Source organism: Triplophysa rosa, linkage group LG14 (genome assembly GCF_024868665.1).
Source record: "Triplophysa rosa linkage group LG14, Trosa_1v2, whole genome shotgun sequence".
Classification (NCBI taxonomy): Eukaryota; Metazoa; Chordata; class Actinopteri; order Cypriniformes; family Nemacheilidae; genus Triplophysa; species Triplophysa rosa.
This window is the reverse complement of record NC_079903.1, coordinates 22,306,704-22,327,237: the sequence shown is the minus strand read 5'-3', so window position 1 is coordinate 22,327,237 and position 20,534 is coordinate 22,306,704. Positions and strand designations below refer to the sequence as shown.

General features: G+C 39.3%; 3 protein-coding genes across 5 annotated transcripts in view; all 3 read right to left on the bottom strand.

Annotated features, from left to right (window-relative positions):
- pds5b (PDS5 cohesin associated factor B) overlaps positions 1–10,017 on the bottom strand; it is a 28,103-nt gene extending 18,086 nt beyond the window's left edge. The window contains exons 1-8 of the mRNA XM_057351387.1: positions 9,848–10,017; positions 6,964–7,090; positions 6,475–6,678; positions 5,834–5,920; positions 5,650–5,747; positions 4,845–4,971; positions 4,682–4,762; positions 375–515 (exon numbers count right to left, since the gene is read on the bottom strand). Of these exons, the coding sequence (XP_057207370.1) occupies positions 375–515; positions 4,682–4,762; positions 4,845–4,971; positions 5,650–5,747; positions 5,834–5,920; positions 6,475–6,678; positions 6,964–7,071 (846 nt within the window). The 5' untranslated portion in view covers positions 7,072–7,090; positions 9,848–10,017. The remainder of the gene's footprint in view (positions 1–374; positions 516–4,681; positions 4,763–4,844; positions 4,972–5,649; positions 5,748–5,833; positions 5,921–6,474; positions 6,679–6,963; positions 7,091–9,847) is intronic.
- Positions 10,018–10,456: 439 nt separating this feature from the next.
- On the bottom strand, positions 10,457–13,472 carry LOC130564882 (NEDD4-binding protein 2-like 2). 3 transcript variants are annotated; one of them, XM_057351318.1, is made up of 6 exons: positions 13,368–13,472; positions 12,118–13,174; positions 11,918–12,042; positions 11,717–11,805; positions 11,452–11,528; positions 10,457–11,008 (listed from the first exon to the last, which is right to left on the bottom strand). In XM_057351318.1, exons 3-6 carry the CDS (start codon positions 12,033–12,035, stop codon positions 10,885–10,887), a joined length of 408 nt encoding a protein of 135 aa, XP_057207301.1. In that variant the 5' UTR covers positions 12,036–12,042; positions 12,118–13,174; positions 13,368–13,472; the 3' UTR covers positions 10,457–10,884. The 3 variants fall into 3 exon arrangements, with proteins under 3 accessions (XP_057207301.1, XP_057207300.1, XP_057207298.1); XM_057351317.1 differs by having other exon boundaries at positions 11,918–13,174; XM_057351315.1 differs by lacking the exons at positions 10,457–11,008; positions 11,452–11,528; positions 11,717–11,805; positions 11,918–12,042 and having other exon boundaries at positions 12,049–13,174.
- Positions 13,473–15,450: 1,978 nt separating this feature from the next.
- Positions 15,451–18,685, bottom strand: LOC130565241 (NEDD4-binding protein 2-like 2). The gene is made up of 6 exons (XM_057351833.1): positions 18,581–18,685; positions 17,456–18,387; positions 17,131–17,255; positions 16,930–17,018; positions 16,665–16,741; positions 15,451–16,221 (listed from the first exon to the last, which is right to left on the bottom strand). Exons 2-6 carry the CDS (start codon positions 18,385–18,387, stop codon positions 16,098–16,100), a joined length of 1,347 nt encoding a protein of 448 aa, XP_057207816.1. The 5' UTR covers positions 18,581–18,685; the 3' UTR covers positions 15,451–16,097.
- Between the last annotated feature and the right edge of the window lie 1,849 nt (positions 18,686–20,534).

Here is a 20,534-nt window from a genome sequence, read left to right as displayed (position 1 = left end):
CTGAGGTTTGATTTTGTTGAAAATGGTTGGTTTTGTTGGAATGACCACAATACATCTAGAAATGCTGATTAAATGAAAATGTATAATGGTCTCTTCATTTTTTCCACAGCTGTATGAGGCAATTGTGACACTATCTGTAACAATAATCCTGCCTGGTACTATATAAATAAACTGCTCAACTGCTAACAAATCTCTTTCCAGGTAAACAACCTAAAAAATCACTGACTATCATAGACACAACAATCATAATGCATGTTTCTGCAAGCCTAGAGACTTCGTGACAAAGAAAGAGAAAAAAACCTCTCCGCCTTTAAGCCAAGATTCAAGCGGACAGAACCGCATGCGAGGTTCACAGAGAATCAAAGCTCTCTTACCTTGAGCTTGAACTCCAGCTGAGGCAGGACAGACAACAGTAGATGGCTGTCGATGTTGTAGAGCTCCAGGATGAGGTCGAAGACGTGTTCTGACAGATCACTCACAGACGTCTTCCCCAACATCAGCACCTGGTTAAAAAACTAACACCCACAACAAACGCACATCAGGAAGAGTTCCTTAAACATCTCGCATCCAGCAGCCGGCAACTAAAACACGGATAACAGGAAGAATGGAACCCGCCATTGTCTAATTTGTATAGGCTACTTCTCATAACAACATATCATTGTGTTGCCTGTTTCCCATATTGACTTATTCGTCACGGCCACACTATCCAACACTGGCCGCCATGAATAGAATTTCATGATTCCCATTTACATTTTTATTTGACTTTTAAAACAGCTTAATTCATTGTAGAGTTGCGAGCGCTCGGCGCCTCTCTCTTTCTCTCATGTTGAGTGCAGCGTCTCGACATCGCCTCTTTCTTACATGACAGGGAAAGAATTAAAATGTGCCGGTGTTTTCAATATGCGTTCCTCCGTGTACTTGCCTTTCCGCTTAAACGTCAACAGTCACAGATGTTATTGACAGAGAAGACGGCTGATCGAGTTTATATGACTTGACTTAAAAGGTTAGCAGAGTTTCCCGCACACACTTTCTCTATTTGCTTGGTGCGAGTCTGTGTGCGAGCTCTCGGTGCGGTGCTTCTGTAGTTGTAACTGTGAAACAGCAACAATGTATTCTCCCATATTTCTGAATTTGCGCCGAATTGTCTGCACTATACACGATCTACAATCCCCATCGAGGCTATGCTAATCGCCTTCCGACACACAGAACAGTACGCCTCACGGTTATTCCCAGAGACAGCCCTCAGCCATGGTTGCAACTCCTTATCCTCCAACCATTTACACGAAAACTTGCATTTCCCCATCAACGAACGATGTTGTTTAGGAGTGCTTTCACACCTGACTCACTTAGTATGGTTGAATCACACTAGAGTTCGTTTTTCTTCTTGGTGCGGATCGTTTGGGCAGGTGTGTGAATGCAGCAATCGCACTCGAGTGCACACCAAAAGCGGACCAAATAAGCGTACGGAAACCTCCTTAAAGAGGTTGTCTCTGTATGCCTTAAAACGAACCCTGGAGCGGTTCATTTGTGATGAGAGCGTGATCCCACCTCAAACCATATTACATCCCAACATTCGAAAACACACAAGAACAGCACAATATTTTCATTGTTTAGCAAACAACTCAGGGAAAGGGGGTTTAATAGATCTGTGGAACAGTGCCAGGTTAAGGTGAAGAAACTCAACAGTACATCCAAGTGTGGGATGTACAAGTTCCCCTGGTACGATGACCTCGATAATATGCTTGGGACAAAACCGGACGTTGATCCGGTGGATGTTGTTGAGATCACCGCTAACAATGATACGACTGATGCTAGCACAATTGATCAGGCTAACGTTACCACATCTGACATGCGATGTTGATGGCGAATTTGTTTTGTTTAAAAAAGCATTTTAGGAAATACGTTCTCGTATTTGATGTGGATGTTGTCAAGTGACTCCATTTTGGATCATTTCAACTGGTTCAGACCAAAGCAATCAGTGTGGTAAGAAAAGCGCCCAACACCACTGAAAAATGCTACAATTTATCATTTTTTGCCATTGGTCCGGACCAAATGAACCTAATTGAAGGCGAGAGAGTGCCCTAACAACCAGATGTAAATGGACCTCCCTAGGGCTGCAACGACGCGTCGACGTGCGTGAAATGCATCGACGCGTCGTATTATTTACGTTTATCTGCTGTAATAGCAGTTTCTGTTCCCGGGCGTGTGTAAGTGAATCAGCAGAACAAGAGAAAGTATAATTCACCCGACAAACAGCGATCGAGAGCCTCGGACGCAGTAAGTTAGTGGACGGCGGAATTCCCCCTAACGTTAAGTTACCCCCGGAATGGGATCATCACAGCATGGACACGCAATCACAAACGGACATAGAGGGGAACGTAGATGTAGCCTTTCATAATAAATTACTTTATTTTAAAACTAAGCTTTACATGAATGATTTACATTAACGCTATTGTACTAGTGTAAGTTAGTGTATGTGAACCTTTGCAGATTGTGACCCTGCTTAAATTACTCTTAAGCTTCAAAAAAGACAAACTATCATGAAACCACCAATGCACTTTTTATGTCATTCGATAGCTTTATGCGAGGAATAAACCAATATAGCATAATGAAGAAACTCTGACCTCCACTGGTGCAGTCTGTCAATCTCCAGTCAGCATGAGTGTGTACGGTGACGGTCAGGACGCTACTCTTTCCAAAATGTTCCAATGTTTTCATTATTCTTCATAATGACAAGATGATAGTCTATGGTTTTGTTTAAAATGTATTTTGCTAGAGACTGTGAGTTAACGTTACTCGCTGAGTGTAGCTTAGCTTATTAGAAGCGCGGGAAGCGGTCTTCATACGAAATAACTCTTTTTATACCCTCTGATTTAACTGTAAACTGTTGGATTGATGCAGCGCACTGTGTGTTAAACATGTACCATATCATCTCTTCTCGTTGTGTTCTAACTATTATTTACTTTGGGGAGCAAAATGATCCCCGGGACTTCAGAAGGAGTAGGTGCTTTAAGCGCATCATTGTGCGTCCGGGATGCGCATAACTGTAAATAACAAAGCGAATGCATTAAGCGCATCATTCTGAGTTCCGGGTGCGCGGGCTCGCTTTAACGCCACTCTGCATTAGAGTCTTTCATACGGTGATAGTTTTGTACAATAAACAGAGACAGATAGTAGTATTTTTACTTTTACTCAATTACATTATGAGACTGAAAATAGAGTCGGATATTACTTGGAGGAAAAAAATACAGAGCATATATCATGCTCTAGTATTTCATAAACACATTCTTAAATGTTTTTACATTTACATTTAGTCATTTAGCAGACGCTTTTATCCAAAGCGACCTACAGATGAGGGAAACAATGGAAGCAATTGGAACAACATAAGGAAAACAAAAAGCATAAGTGCAATCTCATGGTCTCATATAGGTCTCATAAGTTTATTTTATTTTTTCACCTTTAATACAGTACTTAAGTACATAAAAAATCAGTCTTTTTTACTTTTAAAATTAAAACTACTTAATTAAAAGAAGATTAATGTAAACACGGATTAAAATGTTAAAACGACAATATTTATTTATAAGATGTAGTGGAGTAAAAAGTATGATTTGCTTTATAATGTAAGAAAATACTAGAACATATTGTTTATTTGCAAAGTTTGCCAAAGGATTAATAAGGTAATAAAAAAAATCTTTATTAGATTAAAAAAAAATAATAATCGTTAGATTAGTCAACTAATCGAAAAAATAATCGCTAGATTAGTCGACAATTAAAATAATCGTTAGTTGCAGCCCTAGACCTCCCACTATTCGCCTACGCAATGATTAAATTCAGGCAAACTTTAACACCTCTTTGGACAATTATTATTATTTTTTTTTAGATTTAGATTTAGATTCAATTTATTGTCATTGCACATGTACAAGGCAACGAAATGTGACCTCTGCATTTAACCCATCCAGAGAGTAGTGAACACACGTACCCCCGGAGCAGTGATTATGAAAAGATGATACACAATTTAATACCTTGGAAAATGGCATTAAGACTTTAATACTTTTTAAGGGACTTCATTTTTCTCTAAATTGATTTATCAACTTTTAATACTTTATAAGACCCCACAGACACCCTGGATAAGCCAGAGAAAGATGGTAGAGTTTCTGTGGCATGACAGGTCGCTATACCATGAGTTCGAATCCCAGATGACATAAACCAACACACCTTGAATGCACTGCAAGTTGGTTTAAATAAAAGCATCTCCCAAATGCCTAAACATAGATGTAGTACAGACAACAAATATACAGAAAGTCATTTCTCTACAGATTTATTACAGTTACAGAGAGACCTCAGAATTTATTCTCTCTATTTCATCTGTATTTAATGAGTACAGCAGGGAATAGAGTTCACAGCATAACGGCACTGCTAGCTCCTCCGGGTGTCTCTGATGAATATGTTTAAGCTCAACATGCCGTTCAGAAAGGAGAAATACACCTAATCTTTGGTTAAAGCTGCAAGCCTCAATGAGTTTCTGAAAGCGATCGGGTAAGAGTCGAGTCGACACATGGGTTATTCAAGATTGAAACAAATGAGAAGACCTTTACATATTCCTTTAAGCCAGCACGATGTTTACATGCGGCAGGATGCGTGTTCCGTGATAAATGAACGGTAATACATCACATGTACTCACATTGGTAATGTACGGCTCGATGGCTTGAGCTGTTCTCTTCAGCAAAGCTTTGGCCAAATCGTATGCTTGCTTGTTGAGATTCTGCAGAGTAAATGTTATGATCGGAAAAGCGAACGAGTAATGTCTGTATTTGTTAACAATGCTTTTGAGAGGTACACTGTACCTTGTGAGCAGGGACCAGGTTTACCAAAACAGTATCAAGGAGTTCCTGCGAGACGGAGTCACCTTCGCAGACAATAGAGCTCATGAGATCCACCATATGCATGTGGACCTTCTGGTTGTGGCCATTGCTATACAAAACAAACAACAAGAAATGGTAAACACATTAAAGCAAGCGCTGGCCCAAAATCATGAGACGATAAAAGCAGAGGAGTGCAAGATGGGAAGCAAACGCAATAGAGCATAAAAACAAAGCACTTCTAGGTTTTTCATTTATATGTGACAGGCGAGTTCAGCCGGGTCCTGCTCGCATAGGACGTTCACAGAGTGAACATCAGTGGCCGAGATGAATGCCCCCCCCCCTTTATAGTGCACATGCAATAAAGGGTTCCCACCTGGGATTTGCACACATCATTGTCATCTGACCGAATGCAGGGAAATAATATCAGCGCATGGGAGGCTGACAGCTCATTAGGAGATAACAAATAGACTGCAGCTTCCCATTTACATCTCAAACAGAAAACGGTAAAGCAAGAAGGTGCTTTATTGAATCATGACAGCCATTATGTAAAGATACACAGCTGTACGGCTTGACCGGGAGGCGCAGATACCACAGTCAAGTCAAGTTTGATTAATATAGCGCTTTGCACCAGGCATACTGTTTCAATGGAGCTTTACAAGAAACTACCGCAGTTGCCTTAAATAATATAAAGTCATTATTGAACAAATAAAATATCTGCTGAAAGCTGTTTAGATATTTAACAGATAACTTAGACATCTAAACAGACAGACCTAAAGAATACACTCACTTGATCACTTGGAACAGCGTTCTGTATAGCTGAGTAAAGATCTCATTGCTGTCCTCCAATTCAAAGCAGATGTTGTAGGACTTCACCCAAGCGATGTTCTAAAGAGCAAGGAGAGAAAAGGAAAGATCAGGCATTGCATCAAAATCCATAGGATGAGCTATAGCTTGTTGCTTGGGTGACGTACCTCCAGCAGGTAAAAATATCGATTAAACTGGGCGCTCTTGGTGTCTTCTAAACCTTTCAGCTGGCGAGTTATGAACATGAAAATATCCTGAGAACAGAAAGACACAGAGCCAATTTAATATCTGAAGCACCTGCAGAGATGTGTTATTTCTGCTGAACAACTCCATCTTTCACTATAAGCTAAAGAAAAACAGAGACGCACACAAACGCAGACATCACCTTTAAAATATTCAGCCCGATGTTATTTATGAGAAACTCTGAGAATATGCTGACCATATTAATGTATTTGAATGCATCTTTCCTCCCAAAAAAATCTTTATAATGGAAAACAGGCTCATCTGTAGTTATTTTAATGCAGATACTCAATGTTCACAAAAAATAAGCTCACTTCCCAGTCTATGCAGACCATTTATGAACACTAATCTGCCAAAAGCTTTATGGTTGTTACTTCATTCTCGCATTTCAAGATGTTTATGTCAACATCTGTTAAAAACATTTGGCTAGTTATGCGATGAGCTAACAACCTATATATAAAATGTTAGGTCATTTTATGTAAGAACATCATTCGTTTATTTGCGCAAAGGAAAGTGCAACTTCAAAACCAACAGAATGAAATATTTGAGCTCTTCACACTATTCTAACCTTTAGTTTATCAGGCGATGTGTACGGCGCTTCGGGGGCGTAGATGCGAAAGATATCAGCTAGACAGCAGGCCACAAGCAGCCTGACGTCTTTGTCTGGATGTTTGAGGAAAAAATCTGAGGCGAGGTGCAAGGCCAAGTTCAGATAGAGCTCCTTCTCCTCCTCTGAATCCTGGTCCATATCCATGAAGGTTTTCACCACCATCTGAGGTTCAAAAGCAGAGCAGTGAGCCAACCACACATCCATCTTACGGTGTGATGCAAGACACGCTTAATGGAAAACACACCTTCAATTGGCAGTCTCATTAAAAAAACAGATACAGGTGACAAATCCACAGAGGGAGAGAACACCATCTACAAGCTGTAAAAACAGCTGGGAATACGAGCAGAAGAATAATGGTTTTGTTCTGCCTGACAAAGCTGCGGAGGTCTTAAGATGAACAATTTCCATGAAGATTACCACTTGCCTGAACAACGTGGCGTTACCTACCTTCAGTCTCCGCACCATCTCCTCTTTTGAGATCTTATCGGAGATCTCCTTCACCCCCGGCGGGTAGGTGATCTTGCCATCCGTGGCTCGATTCTTGGAGTGAGCCATGCTCTCCAATCAGTGCTCGCTGCAAATATGGCAAAAACACATCAGCCGCAATATTCCACACAAACAAATAGGGAATCTACATCAAGTATTTTGGGAAAAAAGAATGTGCCATTGTTAAAATGATTCAATGGACTGTCAATGTGAATTTCGCTTCAGACTAGTCACTACACCCAGACACACTGAAGGCGAAAGTTCTGTTTGTTTTTGGAAAATTACAGGATGTCAGCCAAAACCTCACCTCCTGCGGATGGTTAAATATTGACGGCACTAGAAACCATTTTTGGAAAGAGCACTCTAGTGCACTACGTTACTACATAACCTATCAAGACCGTTTAAATTCAAAGAAATGCTGTGCATTTAATTCAAGCTGACACGCAAAGAGACTTTGCAGATTAACAAGCTAAACACTACACCCACATGAATTACAATATCTCAAGCAGACCCATTGAAAAAGAAAGTCGTCAACTCAATGCATCTAACTGCCTTGAAAGTGATGTGTGTTCCTCAAGAGTAATGTGCTAAGATATAATTGCACAATTATGCCTAATGGAATTAAGAGGAGCAAAAAATTTGTAACATACACTGCACAATATTAGAAATATAAAAATGTGATGACTTGCCATTTAATGCAAGTAGGAATACGAAAATGCATAAGACATTTTTTTTAATGTTTCACCAGTCATTTGATAAATTTATATTTTTAATATAAAAAAGATAGAATATTCTTTTTTGGGTGAACTTTCTTCATTTACTCTCGGTCATTTCAAACCAGAATAACTTTCTTTCTTTGAAGAATGCTTGCAACAAAACATCATTGGCTCTCATTGACTTTTATTGTACCACAAAATAAACACTGAGACATTTCTCAAAATATCTTCTTGTGTTCCACAGAAGAAATAGTCACAGATACTGAAATAAATGACACAGAATTGTTATTACTGTGCGACCTTCCCCTTCAATCCGTTATTTAGCAAACAATTGTGATATGCACTTTGTGTTATATTGTATTACTTTCAATGCATCTAACAGCTGGGATAAACTGAAATCCTCATGAATTGCCATGATGAACCCAGTTATCTTTTCATATTCCCAATTTAAACATGAAGTTGGCGCATGCATGACAAGCAGACTTAACTTGACCTTTTTTATTCAACTGAAAGCCAAAGCCTACAGTCGTAGACTGTGATTTGCTACGCCCCATTTCTAGTAGGCTAGTGGTAAAACAAGACAGATGACAAATACTCATAATTTTATTAAATTTTTAAGGTATAAAATCCACAATCGTTCATTTACATTCCAAAAAGCCTATAAATAAAAACGAAGTGTTAAATATGCAAATAACTGCATTAAATTATGTAATGCATGCGTTTTAAAAGCAATTCATATAAAAGTACGACAACACCTACATCACGATATAGGGCAAAAATATGAATAATGCAAAGGGAGATGAATAGCACTGTTTAAAGTGATAGTTCAACCAAAAATGAACATCTTGTCATCATTTGCTCACTCTCACTTCATTTCATACCTGTATAAATTACTTTGTTCAGATGAACACAGAGAAAGATGTTTGGAAGAATGCTAGCAATTTTCAATTCTGTGACTGCTATAGTGCCCCAGGACTGTTTGTGTTCCTAAATTCTTCAAAATATATCACTGTGTTCAACGGAACAAAAAAAGATACAATAATTTTTCCTACTATGGTAGTGGATGATGTCACAGAACTGAAAATGGCTAACATTCTTACAAATATCTTTCCATGTGTTTAACAGAACAAAGAAATGTATATAGGTTTGAAACAACCTGAGGGTGAGTAAATGATGACAGAATTTTCAATTTTGAGTGAACTGTCCCTTTAAGACAGTTCTAGTGCTTAACACTTCTTGCAAACACACACAGCGCAGTTCAAAACACCTCTGAATTAGTACACGACACAACACATTTCCAGACACCATAACGGGTTCCCAATGGTTCTGCATAGGAAAAGCAACTTACACACTGACAGACAGCAGGTTGACTTTCTAAAATAGATGTCTACTGATGCCTTTGTGCTCCTTTACAGCTGTTCCTACATCCACAACCAAAACAAAACCGTCTCAATTACAGCAGGTGTCATTTTATATCCTTTGCCAGTGTTTAACCCCGTTTACATCCGAATTAAACTGTTATTAGACCCCTACGAAAGCTACTTAAAGTTACAAGATAATATTTATTTCACACCACTACAGCTCTTAGGTCCAGGGTCCAATGCACAACATCACATCCGAGCCCAGCATGCAAGGAAATCATAACTACAACGGTGTAAATGGAAATTACAGCAGTGTGTTCTGATATCGCACGATGTGTGAGTCGGATGTGGCTTTACGTTTCTCACGAAACGATTTGGCGGTTATTTACTTAAGAGACAGCTAAGCTAAGCTAACGAAGCTAACGTTACTAGAGAGCTAAACACAAACACGCAAGATCATATACATACACACACGAGGATCAGGAAAGTGCACAGTCTTCTTGTGTAACCTAAATGACCACGATCACAAATGTTACACGCTAACGTACAACGCTCAGCGCGCTACGTTTTTTAAGTTAAAAGATTTGGGGGGAACACCGAGTCAGATGTCCTCGCATGGGTTACGAGAAGAATAGACAGCCCCCGAAAAGGGGGGAAAACACTAACCAAAACGACCTAAAAAAATAACAATTTCCACCAACAGAACCCGGCACATGACAAACGACCGAATTACACACCGAAAACGTAAAAACTGAAGTAAACGTTTACCTTATTGGAAAAAGTGCGCGCTCCACTCGCTTCTCCCACCACTATGATCCTCTTGTCGGCTTCAAAATGGCGCCAATTTGTCCCTGGCTGCACCATTCAGTGCAGCTCCGCTCCACACAGACCCTCCTCTAAAACTGAGGTTTATTTATGACAATTATTTTTTGGGGGGTGGCTGTATTAGTAAAAGTGATTTGGGTTAAATAATATAAATAAATCGCAGTAATGGCAATGTACATAAGCAGTGCATAAACGAGCGTTTATGAGCATTCAGTCACACTAGCAGGTTTACATGTGCGGTGTAACAGCGACATCTATAGGTCGTGATGTTTATTACAGCGGGTCTCCACCTTCATACATAATGACAGTTGGATTCGGACATACAGATTTTTCATTGTCTTAAAAATTATTTTATTTAAATTGTATCAAAAACAAATAAACACACACGAAAACACTTTTTTAGAAACAACGTGGTGTCGTTTTGTCGACATAAATTACCCGTCGACATTGTACAACCACAGCAGATGAGATACAAAGCGTGAACCTTAAGATCAATGTTTACATTACTACTGAAAAGGCAGATATGCTTAAAAATACATAGACCTAAATGAGTCTAGTGTATTTGTATTTTTATTCTTTTAGTATTTCACAGTGTACAAATCTAGAAACTTGAACATTGCTTGAATGCAGTCACGATAGTCTACATTTTCATTAAAAAGAGATAAAAATCCAGGTTTGTTTAAAAAAAACAAGGTCCTTCATTGAACATCACCATACAGCTTTAACTTCACATGAATCCATATTCATAAAACAAATGATTCAATTCTAAAAGACAATGGCCCGATGAATATAACTTGCCCAGAAATATCTTAAAATATATCAGTGCCATTGATTTGTCTCGAGATGCACACCAGTAATGTATTCTTCCACTGTATTTTTATAAAAGCGACATAAATATCTTAATTCAACTAAGGCTTAGTCCTGGATTAAGCTAAGCCGTGTCTGTGAAACCGGGCCAACATGTCCATCAACAGATTCTGTTAACGTGCTCTGCTTTTATGAGGAGGCTCCGCAGAATTCATCACAATGTCAATGTCCACGGGCCGCTCGAAACGATCCAGCATCTTTTCTATTGTTTCTCGAGGGACTCCATGTGTATTCCTTCTGTTGATCAGAATAAAAAACAAGTAAAGTAATTACCGGGACATCCAAGCTCAGCACATGCTATTCATGACAGAAAGAAAAAAAAATGTGGGAAATTGTTGGATGCTGTGCGCTTTCGTCTTCAGAAGACGTACAGTTAACTTTCCCCCAGTTTAAATACACCCTGAACAGTCTGATCAGAAGCTAGCTTTTGATCTGCGCTGGCTCCTAATCTGGCTTGCGATCATAAATATCAAAGAGCCTTGATTCAGACTAAAATCAGATGTTCTTACTCGAGACGATATGAAAGGTACTTACTGATTTTTAGAAAACATTCAAAAACATTTCATTCACTTTAACACAAATGTATTAAGAACCTCTGTAAGACTTGATTTAAAGTCTTTCTCATTTAGTGACTAATACACTATGTTCCTTTCACAACATGAGAACATTTACAGACTTACTTTTCTAACTGGATAGGATCATATTTCCAGTTGGTTTCTGGTTCACGAACGTCCACTTTATATCCGTTTTTTAAAGCCTGTGTGAAATAAAGCACATTTGTGAAAAATATGTAATAAGTAAATACTACTTATTTAAATGGACTTTGAGGTACACTAATAGCAGGAAAACGTTAGTCATTTAATATCATATAACATCTCTAGATGCCATCAGGCTGTAGCTGTAACTCATATAAAACATTACTCTAAATACAGAGATTAAATTTACCATTTTAACGTATGGCTTCATCTCCCAGGCTTTGATGTTTGTGTTGTCGATGATAACAGGTGAGCGACCCTCGGACATCGCATGCTCAGCTTAGAAATGGTAAAGCAACATGGAAAATTTGCCCATTAATAAAAATGCATCAACTGATCATTGTTTTTTTGAAGTAAAGCAAGTTAAAAACGTTTGGAGTTTTTTTCTCACCTCTCTTTTGATTCCAGTCGTGAGCATCCGCGAGCAGTGTGCTATCAAATACATATGTGTTGTCTTGGAAAAAGTAGTCATCTGTACTTAGTATTGTTCCATTGGGGCCACCGGACATAAGATCTCTGCAAGGCATTTTTATTAATATTAAAAAGAAGTCAAACTTAAAACTGCTGCTAGTTTATTTAAACGTGACGTACATTTCGAATCGTTGTCTACTGTTTTATTAAACACAAGAGAAACGATATCGAAGTTGTGTTTTGTTTATTCCCTACAAATGTATTTTTTCCTTTATTTTTGAATTCAGGTTATGCCAACAACTCGCCTGGCCAAAGTGGATTTTCCAGAGCCCGGTAGACCCCTCAATAATATGAGATGTAAAGTGTTATAATGATGAAACTGTTGTTCGGGGTTGTTCTGCTGCCAGTTTGATGTAGACGTTTCATAATCCTCAGGGAATCTAGAATCGCAAAATGATGGACCCCTGGCATTGTCATGCCATTCATTTGGCGGTAACCATGGCACTTCCCACGGTGCCCTCTTGCTGATGTCAGCGTGACTTTGGAAGTTCTGCTGAGGTCTCATGTATGGAGGATACATGATGGGACCTCCAAATGGTGGGGGAGGGAAGAACTGGAAAGCTGGGTTTGGTGGTCCCGGAGGAATCCATGGTGGAGGGGGACACCACGGGGCTAAGTGTCGCCTTTCGCCAAAGCCTTCATTACCATATGGCGTGCGAGGTCTCCATCTCCTTGGACCTCCACATTGCCACTGTTGTCCACTGCGCTGGTGTGGATCTGGGTAGGGTCTGTAAGCTCTACTGCGATCAGTTACGACAGCAGAACTGTCCTTCTGTCGTGGGTCACTCTCAGGTTTGCAGGATGGATTCTGACCCTGCTCATCAAGGGCATGGCCGTCGACCTCGTCACTGTGGTCCACTTCCTGAAGCTCTTTGTAAAACTCAGAAAGCTCCTGCTCAATGGATGGTGGCTCAGGGCGACATGCAGGGCCAATGAACGCAGTGCTAGTGATACCTAAATCTTGAATGACACGGTTTCTGTCCTGTTCGCTCGTGGCTTCTAGGGAACACGTGCTAGTAAGTTCGTCACTTACGCTAGTGTCTGAATTGGTGTGACTGTTGGAGGTTAAAACCGCTGATAAACCACGTAGGTTAGTTTGTGTTGTGTTTGCATAGGCGACTTCTACATTTCCACCCTCGGAGGGAGAAGTAGACTCACTGGCATTGACATCGGGCATCTGTTAAAACACAATTATTTCAACTATTACTAAATCACACCGCGATCACTAAAACGTCTGCGGTGTCTCGTCCAATGAGCGTACAATTAACGTTACAATCAAACAGCAAATACAGTAGCTATTTAAGTTTCTTAATTTGTATTTGTACGGATATTTATTTTTTAAATCGAACAAGCAAGGCTTAAAAGATTACCTGACATTTAAGCAGTTCTTATGTCCATTAACTGACGGTTTCGATCTTCGGTAAATCTGAAAAGACAGAAAGACAACAAAAGTGGCGACTACACACCAGGAAGTAAGCGTTTTCAAAATAAAAGCATATTTTTCAAAATAATAGTAAAATATTTTAAATCACAACTAATGCAATAACAATCATTGTATAAAATAATGCTTTATTTATTATATACGAAATTATATGTATACATATATATTATAACAAATATTGTACAGCTTGTGCATTACTGTGCAGGTTTCACTTCAACAGGTCAACAAAAAAACTATTCCAAAATACCTTTTAACCAGAAGTGAAAATACAACATGGCCCTTGTATGTGCATCTCAATTCTTATTTGTGCATCCTCGTTTCCTTTCCTGGCGTCTTAGCTCCACCCCTTCGGGATGCGAGGGAAGGGAACGAGGAAAAGAAGGGAGGACCGAGGAATTAAAAGAAGTGAATGGCATATCCTCGCTCCCTTTAGCGTCACTGCAAAGCGTCGTCAGTTAATGACGACTGTATACATTGCACATTGAAAATGTAAAAAATAAAGTTAAATACATACTTTAGGCAGATTTCATAATCTCCACTACAATAAAATAAGTTAAAAACATGCTTAAAAGTGGTCAGAAATGTATATAAGGTTTATCAAATATATGTTATACATAAATATTAACTATATTAATATATTAACTTTATGAATATTAACTATACTGTCTGAAATAGGTATACATTTACAGTACAAAGAAGCGTAATTATCACATTTATGCATGTTTGAATATGATCAAAAGATGTGACGATGTGCAGGGGGAGGAGAATAATGCGCACGTCAGGTTTAATGGATAAAACACTTCCGCAAAGGAAACACATGTGTATCCTCAGAAAGCCTCCTCGATCCTCGCCTCCTCCCGGTGCAATTAGAGAATTGATACGTCCTTAAAGATGGCTGAGCTCGATCGGTTTCCGGGTCATAGGATGGAGGACGGAGGAGCGAGGAAACGAGGAGGCATATTGAGAAGCACCCAATCCAGTGTTTAACCCCGTTTACATCCGAATTAAACTGTTATTAGACCCCTACGAAAGCTACTTAAAGTTACAAGATAATATTTATTTCACACCACTACAGCTCTTAGGTCCAGGGTCCAATGCACAACATCACATCCGAGCCCAGCATGCAAGGAAATCATAACTACAACGGTGTAAATGGAAATTACAGCAGTGTGTTCTGATATCGCACGATGTGTGAGTCGGATGTGGCTTTACGTTTCTCACGAAACGATTTGGCGGTTATTTACTTAAGAGACAGCTAAGCTAAGCTAACGAAGCTAACGTTACTAGAGAGCTAAACACAAACACGCAAGATCATATACATACACACACGAGGATCAGGAAAGTGCACAGTCTTCTTGTGTAACCTAAATGACCACGATCACAAATGTTACACGCTAACGTACAACGCTCAGCGCGCTACGTTTTTTAAGTTAAAAGATTTGGGGGGAACACCGAGTCAGATGTCCTCGCATGGGTTACGAGAAGAATAGACAGCCCCCGAAAAGGGGGGAAAACACTAACCAAAACGACCTAAAAAATAACAATTTCCACCAACAGAACCCGGCACATGACAAACGACCGAATTACACACCGAAAACGTAAAAACTGAAGTAAACGTTTACCTTATTGGAAAAAGTGCGCGCTCCACTCGCTTCTCCCACCACTATGATCCTCTTGTCGGCTTCAAAATGGCGCCAATTTGTCCCTGGCTGCACCATTCAGTGCAGCTCCGCTCCACACAGACCCTCCTCTAAAACTGAGGTTTATTTATGACAATTATTTTTTGGGGGGTGGCTGTATTAGTAAAAGTGATTTGGGTTAAATAATATAAATAAATCGCAGTAATGGCAATGTACATAAGCAGTGCATAAACGAGCGTTTATGAGCATTCAGTCACACTAGCAGGTTTACATGTGCGGTGTAACAGCGACATCTATAGGTCGTGATGTTTATTACAGCGGGTCTCCACCTTCATACATAATGACAGTTGGATTCGGACATACAGATTTTTCATTGTCTTAAAAATTATTTTATTTAAATTGTATCAAAAACAAATAAACACACACGAAAACACTTTTTTAGAAACAACGTGGTGTCGTTTTGTCGACATAAATTACCCGTCGACATTGTACAACCACAGCAGATGAGATACAAAGCGTGAACCTTAAGATCAATGTTTACATTACTACTGAAAAGGCAGATATGCTTAAAAATACATAGACCTAAATGAGTCTAGTGTATTTGTATTTTTATTCTTTTAGTATTTCACAGTGTACAAATCTAGAAACTTGAACAATGCTTGAATGCAGTCACGATAGTCTACATTTTCATTAAAAAGAGATAAAAATCCAGGTTTGTTTAAAAAAAACAAGGTCCTTCATTGAACATCACCATACAGCTTTAACTTCACATGAATCCATATTCATAAAACAAATGATTCAATTCTAAAAGACAATGGCCCGATGAATATAACTTGCCCAGAAATATCTTAAAATATATCAGTGCCATTGATTTGTCTCGAGATGCACACCAGTAATGTATTCTTCCACTGTATTTTTATAAAAGCGACATAAATATCTTAATTCAACTAAGGCTTAGTCCTGGATTAAGCTAAGCCGTGTCTGTGAAACCGGGCCAACATGTCCATCAACAGATTCTGTTAACGTGCTCTGCTTTTATGAGGAGGCTCCGCAGAATTCATCACAATGTCAATGTCCACGGGCCGCTCGAAACGATCCAGCATCTTTTCTATTGTTTCTCGAGGGACTCCATGTGTATTCCTTCTGTTGATCAGAATAAAAAACAAGTAAAGTAATTACCGGGACATCCAAGCTCAGCACATGCTATTCATGACAGAAAGAAAAAAAAATGTGGGAAATTGTTGGATGCTGTGCGCTTTCGTCTTCAGAAGACGTACAGTTAACTTTCCCCCAGTTTAAATACACCCTGAACAGTCTGATCAGAAGCTAGCGTTTGATCTGCGCTGGCTCCTAATCTGGCTTGCGATCATAAATATCAAAGAGCCTTGATTCAGACTAAAATCAGATGTTCTTACTCGAGACGATATGAAAGGTACTTACTGATTTTTAGAAAACATTCAAAAACATTTCATTCACTTTAACACAAATGTATTAAGAACCTCTGTAAGACTTGATTTAAAGTCTTTCTCATTTAGTGACTAATACACTATGTTCCTTTCACAACATGAGAACATTTACAGACTTACTTTTCTAACTGGATAGGATCATATTTCCAGTTGGTTTCTGGTTCACGAACGTCCACTTTATATCCGTTTTTTAAAGCCTGTGTGAAATAAAGCACATTTGTGAAAAATATGTAATAAGTAAATACTACTTATTTAAATGGACTTTGAGGTACACTAATAGCAGGAAAACGTTAGTCATTTAATATCATATAACATCTCTAGATGCCATCAGGCTGTAGCTGTAACTCATATAAAACATTACTCTAAATACAGAGATTAAATTTACCATTTTAACGTATGGCTTCATCTCCCAGGCTTTGATGTTTGTGTTGTCGATGATAACAGGTGAGCGACCCTCGGACATCGCATGCTCAGCTTAGAAATGGTAAAGCAACATGGAAAATTTGCCCATTAATAAAAATGCATCAACTGATCATTGTTTTTTTGAAGTAAAGCAAGTTAAAAACGTTTGGAGTTTTTTTCTCACCTCTCTTTTGATTCCAGTCGTGAGCATCCGCGAGCAGTGTGCTATCAAATACATATGTGTTGTCTTGGAAAAAGTAGTCATCTGTACTTAGTATTGTTCCATTGGGGCCACCGGACATAAGATCTCTGCAAGGCATTTTTATTAATATTAAAAAGAAGTCAAACTTAAAACTGCTGCTAGTTTATTTAAACGTGACGTACATTTCGAATCGTTGTCTACTGTTTTATTAAACACAAGAGAAACGATATCGAAGTTGTGTTTTGTTTATTCCCTACAAATGTATTTTTTACTTTATTTTTGAATTCAGGTTATGCCAACAACTCGCCTGGCCAAAGTGGATTTTCCAGAGCCCGGTAGACCCCTCAATAATATGAGATGTAAAGTGTTATAATGATGAAACTGTTGTTCGGGGTTGTTCTGCTGCCAGTTTGATGTAGACGTTTCATAATCCTCAGGGAATCTAGAATCGCAAAATGATGGACCCCTGGCATTGTCATGCCATTCATTTGGCGGTAACCATGGCACTTCCCACGGTGCCCTCTTGCTGATGTCAGCGTGACTTTGGAAGTTCTGCTGAGGTCTCATGTATGGAGGATACATGATGGGACCTCCAAATGGTGGGGGAGGGAAGAACTGGAAAGCTGGGTTTGGTGGTCCCGGAGGAATCCATGGTGGAGGGGGACACCACGGGGCTAAGTGTAGCCTTTCGCCAAAGCCTTCATTACCATATGGCGTGCGAGGTCTCCATCTCCTTGGACCTCCACATTGCCACTGTTGTCCACTGCGCTGGTGTGGATCTGGGTAGGGTCTGTAAGCTCTACTGCGATCAGTTACGACAGCAGAACTGTCCTTCTGTCGTGGGTCACTCTCAGGTTTGCAGGATGGATTCTGACCCTGCTCATCAAGGGCATGGCCGTCGACCTCGTCACTGTGGTCCACTTCCTGAAGCTCTTTGTAAAACTCAGAAAGCTCCTGCTCAATGGATGGTGGCTCAGGGCGACATGCAGGGCCAATGAACGCAGTGCTAGTGATACCTAAATCTTGAATGACACGGTTTCTGTCCTGTTCGCTCGTGGCTTCTAGGGAACACGTGCTAGTAAGTTCGTCACTTACACTAGTGTCTGAATTGGTGTGACTGTTGGAGGTTAAAACCGCTGATAAACCACGTAGGTTAGTTTGTGTTGTGTTTGCATAGGCGACTTCTACATTTCCACCCTCGGAGGGAGAAGTAGACTCACTGGCATTGACATCGGGCATCTGTTAAAACACAATTATTTCAACTATTACTAAATCACACCGCGATCACTAAAACGTCTGCGGTGTCTCGTCCAATGAGCGTACAATTAACGTTACAATCAAACAGCAAATACAGTAGCTATTTAAGTTTCTTAATTTGTATTTGTACGGATATTTATTTTTTAAATCGAACAAGCAAGGCTTAAAAGATTACCTGACATTTAAGCAGTTCTTATGTCCATTAACTGACGGTTTCGATCTTCGGTAAATCTGAAAAGACAGAAAGACAACAAAAGTGGCGACTACACACCAGGAAGTAAGCGTTTTCAAAATAAAAGCATATTTTTCAAAATAATAGTAAAATATTTTAAATCACAACTAATGCAATAACAATCATTGTATAAAATAATGCTTTATTTATTATATACGAAATTATATGTATACATATATATTATAACAAATATTGTACAGCTTGTGCATTACTGTGCAGGTTTCACTTCAACAGGTCAACAAAAAAACTATTCCAAAATAACTTTTAACCAGAAGTGAAAATACAACATGGCCCTTGTATGTGCATCTCAATTCTTATTTGTGCATCCTCGTTTCCTTTCCTGGCGTCTTAGCTCCACCCCTTCGGGATGCGAGGGAAGGGAACGAGGAAAAGAAGGGAGGACCGAGGAATTAAAAGAAGTGAATGGCATATCCTCGCTCCCTTTAGCGTCACTGCAAAGCGTCGTCAGTTAATGACGACTGTATACATTGCACATTGAAAATGTAAAAAATAAAGTTAAATACATACTTTAGGCAGATTTCATAATCTCCACTACAATAAAATAAGTTAAAAACATGCTTAAAAGTGGTCAGAAATGTATATAAGGTTTATCAAATATATGTTATACATAAATATTAACTATATTAATATATTAACTTTATGAATATTAACTATACTGTCTGAAATAGGTATACATTTACAAACCCGATTCCAAAAAAGTTGGGACACTGTACAAATTGTGAATAAAAACAGAATGCAATGATGTGGAAGTTTCAAATTTCAATATTTTATTCAGAATACAACATAGATGACATATCAAATGTTTAAACTGAGAGAATGTATCATTTTAAGGGAAAAAAAGTTGATTTTAAATTTCATGGCATCAACACATCTCAAAAAAGTTGGGACAAGGCCATGTTTACCACTGTGTGGCATCCCCTCTTCTTTTTATAACAGTCTGCAAACGTCTGGGGACTGAGGAGACAAGTTGCTCAAGTTTAGGAATAGGAATGTTGTCCCATTCTTGTCTAATACAGGCTTCTAGTTGCTCGACTGTCTTAGGTCTTCTTTGTCGCATCTTCCTCTTTATGATGCGCCAAATGTTTTCTATGGGTGAAAGATCTGGACTGCAGGCTGGCCATTTCAGTACCCGGATCCTTCTTCTACGCAGCCATGATGTTGTAATTGATGCAGTATGTGGTCTGGCATTGTCATGTTGGAAAATGCAAGGTCTTCCCTGAAAGAGACGACGTCTGGATGGGAGCATATGTTGTTCTAGAACTTGGATATACCTTTCAGCATTGATGGTGCCTTTCCAGATGTGTAAGCTGCCCATGCCACACGCACTCATGCAACCCCATACCATCAGAGATGCAGGCTTCTGAACTGAGCGCTGATAACAACTTGGGTTGTCCTTGTCCTCTTTAGTCCGGATGACATGGCGTCCCAGTTTTCCAAAAAGAACTTCAAATTTTGATTCGTCTGACCACAGAACAGTTTTCCACTTTGCCACAGTCCATTTTAAATGAGCCTTGGCCCAGAGAAAACGCCTGCGCTTCTGGATCATGTTTAGATATGGCTTCTTTTTTGACCTATAGAGTTTTAGCCGGCAACGGCGAATGGCACGGTGGATTGTGTTCACCGACAATGTTTTCTGGAAGTATTCCTGAGCCCATGTTGTGATTTCCATTACAGTAGCATTCCTGTATGTGATGCAGTGCCGTCTAAGGGCCCGAAGATCACGGGCATCCAGTATGGTTTTCCGGCCTTGACCCTTACGCACAGAGATTGTTCCAGATTCTCTGAATCTTTGGATGATATTATGCACTGTAGATGATGATAACTTCAAACTCTTTGCAATTTTTCTCTGAGAAACTCCTTTCTGATATTGCTCCAC